Source organism: Stegodyphus dumicola, chromosome 9 (genome assembly GCF_044657685.1).
Source record: "Stegodyphus dumicola isolate Sdum_Otavi_A_Nest chromosome 9, ASM4465768v1".
NCBI lineage: Eukaryota > Metazoa > Arthropoda > Arachnida > Araneae > Eresidae > Stegodyphus > Stegodyphus dumicola.
The window spans coordinates 49,331,096-49,349,732 of record NC_140776.1 but is presented as its reverse complement, the minus strand read 5'-3'; the positions used below and the strand labels follow the sequence as shown (position 1 = coordinate 49,349,732).

General features: G+C 30.8%; 1 protein-coding gene across 1 annotated transcript in view; it reads left to right on the top strand.

Annotated features, from left to right (window-relative positions):
- E(Pc) (Enhancer of Polycomb) overlaps positions 1–18,637 on the top strand; it is a 108,327-nt gene that overhangs the window by 46,079 nt on the left and 43,611 nt on the right. The window contains exon 9 of the mRNA XM_035357597.2: positions 9,828–9,974. Within this exon, the coding sequence (XP_035213488.2) occupies positions 9,828–9,974 (147 nt within the window). The remainder of the gene's footprint in view (positions 1–9,827; positions 9,975–18,637) is intronic.

The following is an 18,637-nucleotide window of genomic DNA, read 5'->3' as shown; positions in this document are numbered from 1 at the left end:
AACTTATACCGCCTTCTCAGTTTAGGAACAAATTATCATATCCCTATCAGTTAAATGATTTAGAGTGAGTATTTAACGCCTGCTCTTCTAAGGCAATGGTTAATAAATTGAATGGGTATTAGATTATTTTTGAGAATTTTAATAAGGAGCAAAATTTCGCGTTGTAAATCTATTGCATCTGTGCATATAATTTTAATTCGTTGTATTTGATTAATTATTGTATTGTTAATTACTTTTTTGGATATGTTGTAGTTCCAATTTATTAATTTGTTAGTATTGAAATTGAAGTTTCTTGTTTTGTCAAAAAGTAAAATTTTTTTGTAGTTAATGATTTGAAGATCTAGATGTCTATGCTATTTTGTGAATTATTAGTTTTAATGAGTGTAAGAAAATTTGGATAAATCTGAGTGTTCAATTTTACCAAAATTATTAATTGTAATAAGGTCATCAATATATCTGTAGGTGTGTTTGTAGTAATTTAACTCTTGTGGTTGTAGATTTTTTTTGGAAGTTAAATTCTTTGATAAATAAAAAGATATTACAGATCGAGGAGCTGGAATGTAAGCCCATTGGCAATCCTCTGACTTGTGTAAAAAGTTGATTTTGAAACTTGATGTAGTTATGAAAAAGTGTGCATTTTAGGTAGGTTTTCCATTTGTTAAGAGTCATAATTTTGCGCATATCAGGGAAGAGTTTAGGTAGATCAAGTAGACTGGTATAGATTTCTTCTAGAGGAAGTGAGGTATATAAGTTTTCAAAGTCATAGCAGTTAATGTTTTGGTTGTTAATTGTTTGAATGGTATTAATGACAGGAGTGTTATTATGGATGATCCAGCAATAGTTATGATTAGTGTTACAATCATTGAAAATAGATTTACAGATTTTATTGAATTGAAAAATAATAGTCTACATTTTTCTTGTAATTATTAGTTCCATTAGCTATAAATCTGAATTTTAATGGTGTTTTATGGAATTTGGGAATTGCATAAAGGTTAGTAAATCTGTTGTAGTTTGTATTGAAAGTAATATTGAGTTTCTTATGAAAAGTTTTAATCCTGTTTATTATAGATGTTTCTGTAAGGTTGGCTAATTGATAAGTAGTTGCGTTGAGAAGTTATAATTTCTGCGTAGAATTGTTTTCATATAATGCTAAAGTTATTAGTTGCTTTATCGATTTTTGTAAATGTAAAAGGCTGTTTTAATTTTTTAATATCTGATGTAAGTTGCGACCAATTCAGTGTACTTTTAAACTTGAGATGACTGATTTCGGTGGATATGCGTTGAAGAATTTTAGCTTTCCATTTTAAGAAGGTATCTATGGGTAAATTCAGTTGATAGCTTGCTTTAACTATAAATTCGTTGATGTTGTTTTTGAAAGTCTTGTAACAGTAATTTTTAGTTTATATATATTGATGAAATAAATTGATATTTTGATACTTTTATAGTAATTGATAATTCAGTGATGAATTGGGTCAGTTGATCTGTGAAATAGCCCCCCTCCATTAATTATATGAAAATTTCCTCTGCCTGCACATAAACTTTCTTAAATTTGGTAAATAAAAAGCTTGTGATTTTCTATGAGCCAGATAATATTAGTATTCTAGCATTGTATTGGCTGTAGCTGACGTTACATTTTTATCTTTAGTCTCCTCTCCTGTATAGTTTCATTGTGCAGTAATTGTAATGTTCGTGATTTTTTGGCAAAATAACTGCAGGCTTAAAAATTATGAATTTCTCCTCCTTCATTTCTCACTGGATATGATAAAAAAGGTGCAAAATGAAGTGAAAATTAACATGGCAAACAAACATTGACCCAAGAATTTTTTTTGCCGAGAAAGGTCACCAGAGAAATAGCACAATAAAGATATGTTGTTGCTCTAACTAATCTAAAGTTGATGCCTTGGGGGGGGGCATCCTCGCATTTTTTGAACACTCAAAAAAGGGGGCAAGAAGAAGCAAAAAAGTCTGTACGCAGAAGTGTGTGCGAAAACTTCTTTGGTTGTCAAGTGCTGATCGAAATATGAACCAGAAATTTTATTTTTTACAACAAATCAATTTGTAATTGCCTAATGCACTAGTACAGTAAAGATTGATTATCTGGCATTTAACTAAACGGAAATCTGAAGTAACCAGAATATTTTTTTCATTTTAGAAATTTTTTCTTTTTTCTCTCTCTTTTGTGAAAAATTAAACAATTATAAAGCATAAATAGGACTACACCTCAAAACAACAAAAACTGTGAACAGTGTTATATTACTATACAGTCATAAGATTTTTGTTTTTGTAGTAACTTTATTAATTCGTAATAAGCTGCCTGGTTTAATTTTTATGTTAAAGGATATAATTTAATTGCTGTTCTTCTGTTTTTCTTTTGCATTTTGAAAAAAAAAAAGATTAAAATTTAGGATGTGATGTCCTGTTAACAGAACAGCATGTGGTGGAATTATAAAATTGAGGGGTCAAGGAAGTGCAAAGGGAAGATTTCAAGGCAAATATTATTTAATTTTTTATGTAGTCGGTACTCCTCCCCTCAAAAAAGTGTTTGCACTTTATACAAGTTTTGTTCATTCTTGTGTAGTTTTAACACTTTTGCAATGAGCAATTTCAGCCTCAGAATTTTACTGAAACCAAAAACACATCTAAATTCAGAAGCAGCCAAACTATATAAATTCTTTTCATTTCTTAAAATGTCACTGTTAGGCTGTTGTACATGGCATTTCAATTTTCTTACAATTTTAAGGGTGTGAAGCAGTTTACTTGTACTGGGAAGTTTTTATTTGTTACATTTGATACTAATCTGTAATTATCACAATGCGAAAGAAAAATTTTAAAACTGATTTTGAATTTATATTCATGTATGTGTAACTATGGTTTTTACATAAATAATAAAAGGAAAACTGAATTATTGTAACACTTCTGTTTATAAGGAGGGTGATTTTAGTATCATTTGACTCTATTATGTTCTCAATGATAGTGCTTTTCATTTACTCTGCAGTGTGGTGTATAATATTAATGTATTCATAAGTACAAAATATGGGTCATTTTATTTCCAGTCAGCTTTCTTTACACACCAGTTTCTATCTCAAAATCATGTGTTTAATTCTTTTTGCTAAATATATTGACTATTACTACTTTTTTTCATATTTGAAATCTTTGATGTTATACATGCAGAGCTTTTGCTCTTTCCAGTACTTTTACATGATGAGCTGAACTTCATATATGTTTGAAAATTTTATTTTTGAATAGAAAGCATCTAATCTGATTTATCTGCACGTGATCATCATCTGTTGTATTCTAATTTATTATTAATTGGTGCTGGTGTCTGTTGTTGAAATATATTTCTGCCTTGCCGTTTACGATGTGCTTTAAGTATTAACATTTCTCAAACTTTGCGGTTGAGTTTTTTTATTTTTAACCACTAACCTGTCTTACTTATTGCAGAATTACTTTCTTTTCATTAACTGTTATTGAAATCCAACAGACAAAACACTTTCACTCACTATCCAAGATTCTGGAAAAATTTTGAAAGAAAATAATGTTAGAACATTCTTAGTAATTAATCGTTGCTAGCAATATTGCTAACCACTCCATTTTGAAGTAACATGCTTACACAATAAAAACATTTTTATATATACTAACAATGAGTATTCTGTGAGCAAATTACTTACAAATACATGGATTGATTACTGCAGTTTTGTGGGACCAACAAAGCTGACGTGCTAGATTCCAGACACCAGCATTCCTGGATGCTTTATTTTTTGTTTATCTGTGCTTGGATTTGCTCAGTTTTTTGTAGAATAGGGCTTCTAATGCATTAAAATATAACTAAACACCTTTGTTTTTAAAATATGCTATGTCTGCCCCTTCCCAAAAAAGCACTGGATGAAATTATTCTAATTTCTTCTATTGTTAATTCTGTACTCTGTTCTTAAGATTTGATTACATTTTATTTGAAATACAAGTGAATGATTCTAAATTTAATTTCTGATGCATTTTATTTTTTTAACTGTACACATTTAATTATAATTTTATCTTTCAAAAAATATTATTACACAGTTTTACGTAAACTTTCTTTTTGTATATGTTCATTAACATTACTCATATATGTCTGATATTAATAATTATGAAATTAGCTACAGTTAAGCATATGCAGAAGTTGTAATTTTTATTATGTTAACCCTTCTCACTTTTGAAATTTGAAACTACTACATCCACTGCATTCATTAGGTGGTGGTAGGCAGAATGGCATTGCCCATTGTTTTGTCTAGTAAAAGGCTTTTGTATGAACTTGTGAATTATGTCTTAAGTGATGAAGAAGAGGGGGAAATGAATGTCGTAAAGGAGCATATTGAGACTGGTGTCCATGTTAAATTAGGATTAAAAAAAAAAATGTCATGTTTAGTAATGTGAGATAAAATATTGCTTCACCTTAGGGCCTATAAACAAAGCAAGAGGATAATTTAAAAAAAGAAGATGCAGTGAATCTCTGATCCACAAGTTCAGAATCCAGAAATCTGCTGGAAAGACTGGGGATTAATTAAACACTTTTTGTTCATTGTATGCCATACACCAATTTGACATTTGTTTATCGTACTAACCTGCTGATGTTTGCCACAAGTATCATAGCAAACTTGATTAAAAAAATTGCTTTGCACAGGGTTCATAGCGGTACTTACGAATGCTTATAAGTCCTTATATTTAAAATGAAAATATAAAGGCCCTTATAGGTGCTTACTTTTTCTCTAAAGTATTTTTAACCCCTTTTCTTTTAGTGCATTTTTCCCCCGTAACAAATTTGAAAGTAACACAACTTTTCTTTCTTATCTAGAACATCAGATGGTGAATCATATTCCCGGAAATAGCATTTCGCCTCTTTCTGTGAATTAACGTAATCTTTGGTGTAAGTCGTTCTTATTGGTCAAAGAATTGTGAAAGCGGTACAAAATTCTGGCACATTTCGTATTCTTTTTATCCCACCCAAAGCTACAGATGTTTGAATTTCTTCAAGATTTTAATAATTTGCATTCTCCTTCATATTCGCATTTATTATGATCGTTATGCTTATATTTTGAGCATATGTATGAATATTTATAATATATTTGCAGTAACTGCTGAAGTATAAACTTTAAAAATGGGTAAGGGGAGTTTTAACACAGGTTAGCTTTCTAAGAAATAATATTTGGAATGGCTTAAATAAAGTGAAAGTAATCAAATAGTAATTTTTTGTTTTTGACAATGCATTATACAGTACTGAAGTTGGGGAGGTTGTACCCTTCCTCCACAAAATCTTGAATATTGAGACCGTTACAGTTCGCAACAAAACAAACAATGGACTTTTTTCTGTGACTTTCCAATCTGGATTGAATAGAAGTAAAAGTTCTGCGATATACCAACCCAAGCGAAGAACGATTCTATTCCGGAAATTTAACACAGTCTGATCAAAATTAGAATGAAAACCATCCCAGATTAGTAAGTCTTTCTTTTCCTTTATTTAGTTATTTATTCTCTGAATACCGGCAGTTGTTGATTCTGATTGCGGATTATCATGTGCGGAAGAATTAAGGTGCACATATTGTGCAATAATGTTTGTGATATATTTTGTGGAGATAAGTAATTTTGATTTTCAGTCTGAGATTTGTAAAGAGTTTTACTGTGCTTGCTAAGCAGAATATTTTTCAGATTCATTGGGCTATTTTTTATATAATGCAGATATTGAAATGTCAAAAGCATTATTTAGCCCAAAAATCTAAAGAACGACTACAATCTTCCCACCCCTTCTCTTTTTCCAGTTACGCTCGACTATCCAGAATTTACAGATATTCTACAGTTTCCGAGTATGCCGGTTACTTTAGCTTTTATTGTTAAAGGACGACTGCATTAAATAATTTCCCGTCTTCTGATTTCAGAAATGTTCTTCTTTTTTACTTATTAGTCCAAAGGGGCTTTCCCTGAAGAACCATTGTTTTAGTTTTGCAATTTTGCGTTGGTTCCCTATAGATGTCTATTTCACTTTTCAAACTGTTGCCACCAAATGTTAAAGTCCCTCATTATATTTGAAGAAATAAAATAATGAAAAATCTGCATAAATGTATGTATATTTCTTGCATTGTCATAAAACAACGGTACATATAGCCATCGAATTTTTAATGACGTAATCCTACTGCGAATATGGGCATGAAGAAGCCCAAATTAGGAATTTGTTTTATTATCGATTTCATATTTTACAAAACTGAATTTCATGGTAGTTCGAAGAACGTGATATTTAACATATAAAGGTAACAGACAAAATGTTGAAAAAACGCCCCTTTGGATGTAATTTAAAATCTTTCAGATATTTTTATTATTATTATTTAAATTACTTTGCTTCAGTATCTGTTAAAGCAAAACTGTTATACAATGAAAATTTAGAAAATGTTCAGAATTTTGATTTAAGTTAAATTATTTAAATAAGTGGTAAATTATACGAGTAGGAAAACAAATTGTATTTATTTTTAGATGCAAAGCGAAAAGAAAAATGTAATTGTTTTCCATGGTTGAGTAATGCTCATTTTCTCATAATAAATATTGAATTTCTCATATTTTAAATTACAAGTCTAATTTTTCTTTTAAGGTTATGCAGTTGTGTATCATGTAATTAGACAGGTGCTTATTCTTTTTCTTAAAGTGTGCTTGAAAAGTGCTTATAGGTCCGTTTTACTTCCTTGAACGAAGTAAAAAGGAAGTATTGCAATCATGAAAAGTTTCAAGCAGAATATTTCAACGAAAACATTAATTTTGACCACTATTGAATGCAATTTAATGATTTTTTTGCGTGACATCTGTAAGGACAGAATAAAAGACTCTCTTCCTCCAAAAAAATTATAAAACTGCTTTAAAATCAATTCTGAAAAGAGTTTTCCGTTTTGTCTGTACGTAGGTACGTATCTCGCATAACTCAAAAAGGAGTAGCCTCAGAACGTTGAAATTTTGTGTATAGGACTGCTATAACTTGTAGATGCGCACCTTGTATTTTGGTTGCAATTGGCTGCATCCACTCTGTTTTCCAGCTCAGTGATCTCAGTTTCTTTACTTCTTATATGTTTGTAAATTTTGCATTTTTTGTTTTAAAAATTATTGAATTATGCTGTTCTTATCTTCCGGTTAAAGTTTTTATGCCTTTAGTAAATCTGTATTCAATATTTGTAGAATTATCAACAATTTAAAAGCTGTTTAAGTGCTGTTAATCCTAATTTTTAAATAAGATGGCTGATATGTTTGTTTACATTTGAAACAGCAGAATAGTAGATTTGTTGTCAATCTAGAGAGACTAAACTTTGCAGCAACAAAGATAATGCCTTCATTTATATCGAATTAAATCATGCTTAATCCTTTCTGGAATTTTTTTGAGGAAATAAGTGTTTAAGATATACTTCGTAATTTTTAATATGGATATTTTGAGTTTTTATGTATTTTTGCCTTGTCGCAAGTTGAGAACTGAATTAATTGAATGAGAAATACTGAATCATCTGTGAAAACTGCTTAATTTGTTTTATACATCGTTCTGGATTTTTTATAGTATTTGAACAGAACAAAAGACAACGATTAGATAATTCTTCAAATGATTTAAATTCTGTGCATTCTGAGTTATAATATGAAAAAAATATAACGCTGTTAAGTGAACCTAGCGCCAGAGTATTGCTGTGGTAAACAAATAGAGTGAATTTTAAAGAATGCACGTATTCTATTTTGGTTTATGCGCTGTCGGCGAAGTAGATATAATTAAATCCAATAAGTTAAAAACAAAATGCAAGAAAAAATGCATATAATTTAATATTCCTTACAAGGAAGTCATGTGGTGTACACATCAGATTTTTTTCAACCTTTTTTACTTCCTTGTACGAAGTAAAAAGGAAGTGTTGTAATCGCGAAAAGTTTCAGGCTGCATATTTCAACGAAAATATCCATTTTGACCGCTATCGAATACAATTTAACGATGTTTTTGCATGATATCTGTACATAAGGACAGAATAAAATACTCTTTTCCTTCAAAAAAAAAAATTATAAAACTGCTTTAAAATTAATTCTGAAGAGAATTTTTCGTGGCATCTGTACGAACGTGCGTACGTACGTATCTCGCATAATTCAAAATCGAGTAGCCTCAGAACGTTTAAATTTTGTATATAGGACTGCTATAACATGTAGATGTGCACCTCGTATTTTGGTTGCAATCGGCCGCACCAAATGTATATAAATATATTTAGATATACTCTATCCACTCTGTTACCCGGCTCAGTGATCTCAGTTTCTTTACTCTTATATGTTTGTAAATTGTAAATTTTTTGCTTTAAAAATGATTGAATTATGTTGTTTTTATCTTCCAGTTAAGGATTTTATGCCTTTAGTAAATCTGTGTGCAATATTTTTAGAATTATCAGCAATTTTAAAGTTGTTTAATTGCCGCTAAGCCTTTTTTAATGGCAGCCATTGATGTTTACATTTGAAACAGGAGACTAGTGGATTTGTTGCCAATCTAGAGAAATTTAGCTTCGCAACAACAAAGATAACGCATTCATGTATTATTGCCCATTAAATCATGCTTAATTCTTTCTGGAATTTTTTCGAGAAAATAAGTGTTTGAGATTTACTTCGTAATTTTTAATATAGATGTTTTGAGTTTTTATGTATTTTTGCCTTCTCACGAAGTGAGAACTGAATTAATTAAATGAGAAATACTCAATCGTCTGTGAAAAACTTTTTTTTTTTTTTTTTTGCTTAATTTCTTTTATACATCAGTCTAGCTTTATTATAGTATTTGAATAGAATATGTAGCAACGATTAGATAATTGTGTTCTTTAAATGATATAAATTTTGTGCATTATGAGTTATAATGTGAACGAAATATAATACTGAATGGCAGTCATCAGTTCTGCGCAACACAAAAAGTGAGAATTTTAGCTGATTTTCGAGTTTTAATAAGCCAAATTGTTTTTATCGTACATATATGAAATTTTCAGTGTGTCATCTTTATACATAGATCTTTCTTGATTTATTTTCCTTAATAGCTTATAAGAATTTGTTTTATAAAGAAAAAACTAACTGTATTTTCCGAAAATTTAAAATTTGTAATGGAGCAGTGCGCGCAAACTAACAGTAATACAAATTTAGTTACAGTAATAATTTTTAAGTGAATCTAGCGCCAGAGCTTCGCTATGGTAATCAAATACTAGAGTGAATTTTAAAGAATGCATTTATTCTATTGTGGTTTATGCACTTTCAGTGAAGTAGATTTAATTCAATCCAATAAGTTTAAATGAAATGCAAGAAAAATGTGTATAATTTAATATTGCGTACAAGGAAGTCGTGGTGTACACATAAGTTTTTTTTTTTTTTTTTTTTTTTTTTTTTTTTTTAAACTAAAATGTGGCTACTAACCCAATTACATGTCAGTGCTCTACCATGCAAAGCTCAAATTTTTCCAGATTGCAACTTATTGAATGCCTCCCTTCAGTGAAGGATTTAAGTAACTGAACTGATTTGGGGATTGTCTGAATATTAATTAAATAGAACCGGTAAGGTGGAATTTCCCCAAATAATACTGCAATATGTTTACACTGATTGTTGTAAAATTTGTAGTGTATTTTAACAACTTTAATTCAATAAATATTGATTAATGATGGAGATTTTACACGTTACTTTTTTACATCAAGAGATATTTTAATGGATTGGAGTGTATATAATTTTATGAAAAAAATTCTTAATACCTCATCTTTTAATGTGGATTTTGTATAATTGCATTTTGGATTTGTTTGTTGTGCATATTCTTAATTCAGTTTTCCCTCTATAACTAGCCAATAAAAGGTGCACCTGCAAAGAAAAGGCAGTACAAAAGAAAAAAACCTGAAGCTAATACATCCAAGTCTATTATACCTAATAATCATGGTCTGGAACTTGGATTGGGTGACTTAGCAAGCTCTGAAGAAGATGGTCTTTCACCGGTATTCTTTCAATTTTTTAAAGATTTCCAGCTTTTTCTAAATTTTGTAGTGGTGGTTATGAAAACCTCAAGGCTAAAACTATTTTCCAAATATTTGTCTGAAAGAAAAAAAAGAGAGAGAGTTTTATAATTTTAACAGACTCCCCTTTTTTAAAAGCTTATTGGTGATGGTTGTCTTGAAAGTACCATTTTAAGTGCCAACCCAAAATTTTTGCATCAATTCTTGAAACTTTATTCCATTTAGATATCTTTATTATAAAAAAACTGGAGTATGATTATCCATATAAATGAACCAGTGGCCGCTCTCAAATACTTTTACAAGCATTGAGAAGTTGTATAAGCATATTGTTGGGTAATCTGTGTCTTTTGTGAATGTATTTATTTAACATATCTTTCTAAATTAATGGGCGTAGGTGTGATAAACATATTACCTGTAAGAAAAGAAAAATTTTTTTTTCATTCTCTTAATCATATAAGATCAATAAAAATTACCTAAGCCTACCTTAATCCTTTCAGGCCAACTGTTACGCATATGTGCTAGCAAGAAATGTTTTTTACTGTTTTACATTTACCTCTTGGCATGCCAAAGTATTTTCTTGTCCACCCCCAGCTTTCAAGCATTTGTGGCAGTGTTCTGGAATAATTTAAAAATCCACTAGATGACATCGTAGGTCCATTACTTATTGAACCAAATATAGGTTTAGGATCCCTGATCTTCAATGTCTCTGATCCCCCTCTAAAGTTAGGCTTAGCGACGCAATACCCATCCTAGGGGATGATTCCTATTGACTGCCATCCGCCCTGAAGGAAAGTTCTTAAACAAAGGCATGCCATCCTGAAAAAATTAATTTTTTACAGCTGCTGTGTGAACATTAATAATGTTAAATATTTTAATGTAATTTGAACCACTTGAGTTCTCGTTTGTTGACTCTTGTTTTTTATTCATTTAAACATTATTATCTGACAAAGTGTAATTTACTTTTATGGATATTTATAGATAAAGTCTTCGATGGCCTTTATTTTCACAACCATTGATCAGAGACATATATTTCCAATTACAAAAGTTCCTAAGTCAGAAGTGTATATTATGACATTTTGAAATTAAAAAAATCAGTTTTGTTAAAATTACTGAATTTTTACTTTTTTCCCCGGTTGCTAGGTGCATAGCATTATAATCAGTTAAACAGTTTGCTAATTCTTTCTTTTTATTTATTCCATTAGTGCCAAAAATTCAGAAATTGAAATTGATCAAAAAAAGGTTTTTGGTATTCATAGATTAATTTTTTTTTAAAGGTTAGAAAAAGATTTTATCTATAGAATTTTATAAGGTTCTAGATGAAAAAAATTATGTCTGTGTTAAATCAGACGTAATTAGTAGAATAATAATAAACAGATATAGTTTTTCTCTGCAACATTTATTCACGAACACCTGAGGTGAATTACTACATATGCACAAAAGTGAGGTCTCAGTTTCTTTTAGAAATGAGCACTACCACCATCTCTTAGCAAGCTAAGATTACATAATCACAAACATATTTAACATTCCCCTCCTCCATGCATCCCTAAATGGATCCATCAGTTTTAGTGAACTTTAAGATCATAGTCTTTCAGTTGCTCTTATGCAACTGACCCAAAAGCATCATTATCCAACTGAATTGCATCTTATTTTACCATCTTATCGAGGAAATATTTTTTAACCTTAACTTTTAAGTACAGCATTTCATATTATCTTCTCATACAAACATCATTAATCTTAAACACAAGAAGGTTTTTGAAAACAAAACTGATATTAGTTCTAGCAAATGTTCTTTTAGAAAACCTTTTCCAAAAATGCTGTGATAGTAACTACCTATGTTTCCATCTTTTAATCAACTGAGTACCACATTTTAAATACAAAAGGTCCAGAAAAATCTTACCTCAAATTTTTGAGCTTTCTGCACTCAATCAGCAGGAAGAAGAGCAGATATCTCATGTCCAGCTCTAGCATATGTTTTACAAAATCTGCAGTCATATAACACAGGTTTTATAAACTGTCAAGCTTTTCAAATCCGAAATTTCTCTTACTTTACTTTACTAAGTCTTTACTAAGTTTCATTTACACCACTGTGAAATACTTTTTCGTGATAGTTATTATTTATATCTAATGAGAATTTAATAGTCTACTTCTAGCTCTTAAACAACTCATTTCATCATTTATTTGATTTATTCCAAACAATTTGGAATTTTGATACACTAGTTCTTTTTACATTTGACATCGTTCAGTTCCATTAAAAAGTACTGACTTTGATAACTTAACCCTTTCGGTTCTAATGGGCAGATACGTCCCAGATATTAGATTTCATGCCCTATTTAGGTAAATAAAACCCACTTTTAAATGGATTTTTACATTTGCAGTGTTTTTAAGGTATTAGGGAACAAATATATGACTAAAGAAACCTGGCAATACTTTTCGATTACAGATGGGGCACTTATGTTTTTAAGCACGCTGGTTATGCAAGTTTTGATTTTTTTTTTTAATTTTGCGCTAAGTACAATTATATTTAAGGCTACTTAGTATGAAATTCTTATTAAGTAGTAATTAAACATTTTTAATGTCAGGTTTAAGAAATTTTGAATAAATTCTTTTTGTGAGATATAGTGTCTCAATCATATTTAACAGTGGATTAATGTGTCCCATTAGTGATCAAATTACTACATGCTGAAATATTATGCTTGTGATTATGAAACATATATGAAAATTTTTGTTATATATGAGCTTGTGCATGTGACAGAGTTTATGTTTTGTAATATTCACGTTATATAATACCGCAAATTTTAGTTTTGTTTTCTGAGAAAGGATAATATCCTAGACCAGAGGCTCTTAAACTTTTTTTTTTTACTCGTGCCCCCTTTTTATCACAGATTTTTTTATGACCCCTGGACCCCATAATATTTACAAAAATTTTGTGGAAGCCCATAAACATTGTGCAAATCACACGTGTGAGTGAAACTCAATTTTTTCACTTGTACTGTAATATACTATTGCAGTTTTAGGTCGTTAACTTTATTTCTAATTTTAAGACATAGAATAGTGTGAAAATTTTAAATAAGTAACAGACAAAATGGCAGCGTTACTTGCAAAGCAAGTAAAATGAACGTATCTAAAATATTTTGTAATATAAAATTATTATAATAAGTTAAAGAAATTTCAAAACTGCTAAAATTTTTGGTGACCCCGTTTGCATGGAGGTTGCGACCCACAGTTTAAGAAACTGTCCTAGACTATTGGGACAAATAGTCCCAGTTGACAACATGATTGGGACATATTGTTCCAGGAAACGAGAAAAGTTAAAAACTCTTATTACGCTTCTTTTAATATATCAACATTAAACTACTTTAGTTAAATTTTAATCAGAAATGCAAAAGTCGGTCAAAAGGGTTAATCCAGTAACACATAGCAGGACAAATTTTATTTTTGGTCGTAGGAGCAATCACCCTATTTTATGAACTTTAAATTGTTTATGAGTCTATATGTGATGTTACTCTTAAAAGTTTAAGTCACCAAAGTTCAGTATCTTAAAACAGGTTGTAAAGGTTGAACATTGCTGGTAACTTGAGTCATAATTATTGTCTTCTACAGTACCCACTACTTTGCAATGTTCATTCATTTTAGGCCAATTTACTTCATCTTAATATAGCTATGGGGATCCGTGCTATCACGTCAGATCTACTGCAAGCTCACTCATTGTAATACCGTGCATGAATTTGTCGGCACATATCTGATCGAGAGCAATGATATCACATACTCCGTGAGGTTTTCTCTTAAATTTCTGGTGTATGATTTTGTGCAATAGTTGTCTGTTGTTTGGTGATTTCTTTATCCAATGAAGCCCAAGGGGAGAATCGGTCCAAAAATAAATATTTGCTCGAGGAAACTATGCATGGACTGTAGTTACTAGTCATTCTGCTAACACTGCTACCATGAGTTTTAGTAAAGATAATTTTTAGGGGAGCCACTCTGGTTTTGTTTATAATAAGTTGATAAGCATGATAAGTTCATGAAAAATACTTAAGGCTATGGAATTTTCCATACATTTCTGCTCCATAGGCACTTAAAATGAATCACAAAAACAATCTAGTTCCAACACTTCAGGCATTTCATTAACATTGGAGGTATAATTTCATTCCAGTCGAATGGCTTTAAGCCTTAAATCTTGAAATAGAACTTTTGAGTCGGATATGAAGCAGGAAAGCCAACAGGATTGAAGATCTTCGAAACTGCTTTCAAAACCTAATGTTTTGTTTGTTCATTTGGCGGGATGATGATAACGTTTTGAGCATTAAATCAGCTGTATCCTTATGAATGTCCCATTGAAGGCGAATCAGAATCGGATAATTTAAAAAGTATCCGAATTAGAATTCTGTTTAGTCATGGTCATTGATGATGTTTTCTTTGTAATATTAACTGGATGATGTATCTGTACAGCCTCCTCCACTGTATCTGATCCACAAATAAAGTTATCGACATATATGAAGTTTTACTTTTCTACATGTCTGGGATAAATGTTTTCAAAATTTCTTTAAATGATGCTTAATATAAGTGCTGAGGAAAAATAGGTTTAATTTTGTTCCAGAAATTATGCAACCCATCTGATAAACTTGAATTTGTATATTAATCAAATTTGAATTCTCGTCAATCCATAAAAATTGCATGGCATCCCAATCTTCATAAGCATCGGAAATTCGCAAACAAGCCTTCTGAATGTCTGATGTAAATGCAATTCCATGAAGTTAGAAATTTATTAACACCTTCAAAAATTCAGGAAGAAGATTTGGTCTGTGAAGTAAATTATTTAGAGATTCTCGATTCTTTTCCTTTGAAAAAGTATCATAAACAATGTGAAATTTTGTCAAATTGTATTCTTCACAGATGACACTTCATCATATGTAATTGGCAAATTTTTGTGTTTTTCAAGTGGTACCATAATTAATTTATCCTTAGCAACAGCCTGTCTGCACTATGTGGATGCCTGGAATTTTCTTGAAACGTGCCTGGAAAAGTCAGGGAATGTCATTGTCCTCTTTGAGTGGCAATCCTGCAATAATTAAACTGAACATGTATGTGAATAACCTGCGAATGTTTATGGTATTTGCTTTGTGGTTTCAGGGTGCGAGCATTCTGTCACTTTGCTCTGGAGCAGCGATTCTCAATAGGTAGTACGCAAGAGTAAAATAGGTGGTATGCAAAGAAACGAAGTATTTTTAACTATTAAATTAAAAATTTTTATGAAAAAAATGAACACTTGATAGCAATTTCCTGTGATCAAACTCTAAATGAAGATTTAAAAAATAAGACTTTATAACATCTGTCTGAACTGAAAAAAAGATTTTAAAGGCACTTCAAAGAAAGCTATTAAATTTTTAACACCCTTTTTGCAAAAACTATTTTTGTGAAAAGGATTTTCTTCCATGTTATATTTGAAAAATAAATACAGAAGAAAATTAAAAGGGGTTCCTAATTTACAGTTAAAACGAAGTGAAATAAGAACAGATATATAGAAATTGATCTTTCTTAAATAGGCTGAAATTTCTCACTAAATTGTAGAATTAAAGTATGATAACTAAAATTGTAACCAATTTTCGGTCTAATATTTTTTATGTGTGCATATTTAATGCGAATAGGTTGTGCAAATGGCAAAATATTGTTTAACATTTTTATTGAGAAATTAAAAAATAATCATTGTAAAATGTAATGGTAATACTAAGATTTTTCATTTTTGTTCAGATGGTACACGTTAGTCAAAAAGTGAGAATCGCTGCTCTAGAGGCTCAGTGGTCGTGCCTTGAAAATAATGCTCTTCACAATGGCATTTGCTGCTTTCAAATAGGAGTGTTTATTTTTACCCAGATATAAATAAGTGGTTCTGAAACCTCAGAGTTATTTTATTACTAAACAAAACATGCACCTGCCCAGTGAAAATGTCTTTCATTTCCAGAGATTTTCCTCTGAGCCCAATATGATTGCCTGCTAAGCTAGTATTGTGATTTTATAAATTATTTTGTGTGATTTAAATGTAATGTAAATATATTTTGTATAATTAAAACTAGAAATCATGTAAAAGTATAATGTAAATTTAAAGTATTTTATAAATAATTTGGGATGAAATCTAAATAAAATAAATATGAGTGGAAAACGAAGGATCCATATGGAAGACAGAGCTTAAGCCCCCCCCCTTCCCCCTCCAATTAACATAAAAAACTACTTCACATGTCATATGAACTTTCGCTGTTTCATTTTGATGTATCACAGTTCTAGAACATTCCAAATTCTTTTTAAAAAATCATTGCATTCTTTTCTTCCTTGTCATTACAGTTCTATCTCCTCCGAAGTTGCTTTCACTTAGATTTCTAAGTTTAAGTTCTTCAGATCATTGATTTTCTCAATTAATTGTTCATATAAACAGATGATTTCAATTTTTTGATTTTGCTGAATATAATTTGCTACATTCACTTCAGTATTACTTAACTGCCTTAGAAAGATCATTTCCTTTTCAGATTTCTCAAGTATGTTCTCCATTTTCAAAATGTTCACTCTGTCGATTATTCCAATTTATAATAAACAAAGTGTTTTGCAATGCAACATTAATTCACAAACTACTGCACGTATACAAAAATGATGTTACAGTTTCTTTTACAAATAAACTACTACCAAGCTTAGAATAATACAATAATCAAAAACTTATATAATAAAAAACCCAGAGTGTTCCATTATCTTCTTTAAAATCGTCTTCCACTCGGCTGTCTGTTTTGGCTATTGTTTTCCTGTTGATAATTTGAATAATATCAACAGGTTACACTAAATATGTAACATTTTTTTCGGGGGGGTAGAGGTATGATTATTCTTTTATGATTGTGAGTAATAAAACTGTATTTGATATTAACAGGGTTGCCACGCTACCTGGAAAACCGGGAAAAGTCAGGGAATTCGAAAATTGACCAAAAAATTCAGGGAAAAGTCAGGGAAGTTCATACAATGATCCCGCAAAAGAAAAGAAAAGATTTTTGCGCCAACGTCGGAAGAGATAACTTTTTTGGCGAATTGCGTATCACGTGAGTGTCTGCTGGCATAGAGCCAATTTTCGCAGCTCCAATTTGATTGCCTTTTAGAAAGGCAAAGCAAGTTTCCCGCAACTTTTGGTTTCCAGTATTCTCGAGAATCGCATGTGCAGTGCATGAACTAAAGAAAGTACCTGTTCTCGTATAAAACAAAATGGGTTTAATCTTAGTATACGGTACCATGGAGGTTAGAATCAAAGAATATGTATTGTAAAGAAGGAAAACCTCTCTGCAACAGACATGGCTCCGTTCCATCATAGAGGGAAACAGCTGTGCATGCGTGATATATCTGCCGCCAAAGCTGGAAACCGGTGTCGAAGTTCGAAGGTCACGTTGTCAAGAGTTCATTAAATGAATATCCTTTAAAATTTCTTTAACCACTTGCGCTAAAAAGACGTGCCACGCACGTCGAGATGTTTTTGTCTCAAACTGCGAACGATAAGCATTTATCGCAAAAATGAAAATAACATGGTGCACACGTCGCCTAACAACGAGATTGTTTATTTCTCGAGTTACAGCTCTGGATTGCACTCGCAGGTGCGGAGCGGCGTAAATGAGACACTTTACCACTTGCTATATTGTAGTGCACGGCACCGCAAACGTGAAGTTTAGTCTTAGCGCAAGTAGTTAAACTCTAAATTAAAAGAAAATATTTTTTGGCGCAAGTAAATTAATTCCTAGGTTAGTAATTTTCAGGGGGGGGGAAACTACGAAAATCCGTTTTTAAAATTATTGCGAAAAATCCAAGAAGAAACGTCCTTTGATAAAACGTTTCTTCTTGGATTTTTCGCAATAATTTAAAAACGGATTTTCGTAGCTTTCTTTTTGTCAAAGAACATTTCTTCTTAACACGTTTCTCAATTTCAGGTACACATCGCGGAGAGGGAAATTCTGGTCGCCAGGTTCCGTCGCCAAATCCCTTGGCAAATTTTCCCTCCGCAGTCTAGCGGCGTAATAGCATTTTACTTGTATGGAAAATTTTCTTCTTTACATAGACCAAAGAATTAGAGATTCTTTGCATAGACGTTTTTTGGTTAAAATAATTTCCATGTAAGGATTTGGCGACATGATGATGCGCAGTAAACAGGTCATTTTGGTCTTGGCGACAATTTTCAAAATCCAAAGCCTAGTATTTTTAGTAGTGCCAAAGCCTTACCGTATACTAGAATTTTTACCGCAAAATCTTTTTAAACTTTTCTTTTTAATAAATACCTTGCCATTTTGCAGTAAAATAAAAAATAGTAATCTGTCATCTAGGTTAACCATGTAATATAACTATATTCGCTAAAATATCGTTGATTATTCTAATTCAATTTTTAAGTAATTATCTTTATTTTTATGTTATTCGTATAATTTAATGATGCTTCTTCCCTCTAAATTTATTAATTATTAGTAAATAATATTTCTAAATTTCAGGAAATTTTCTCTGGCATAATCTTGAAATTAATTCTAGCAGTATGATGACATACCATCACGAAATTTAATGCACATATTTTTTTCTTATGTATGCTGCGAACTAAATATAAAATACCTCAATTTATTAAAATAGATTTCTTTGTTTCGTTTAGC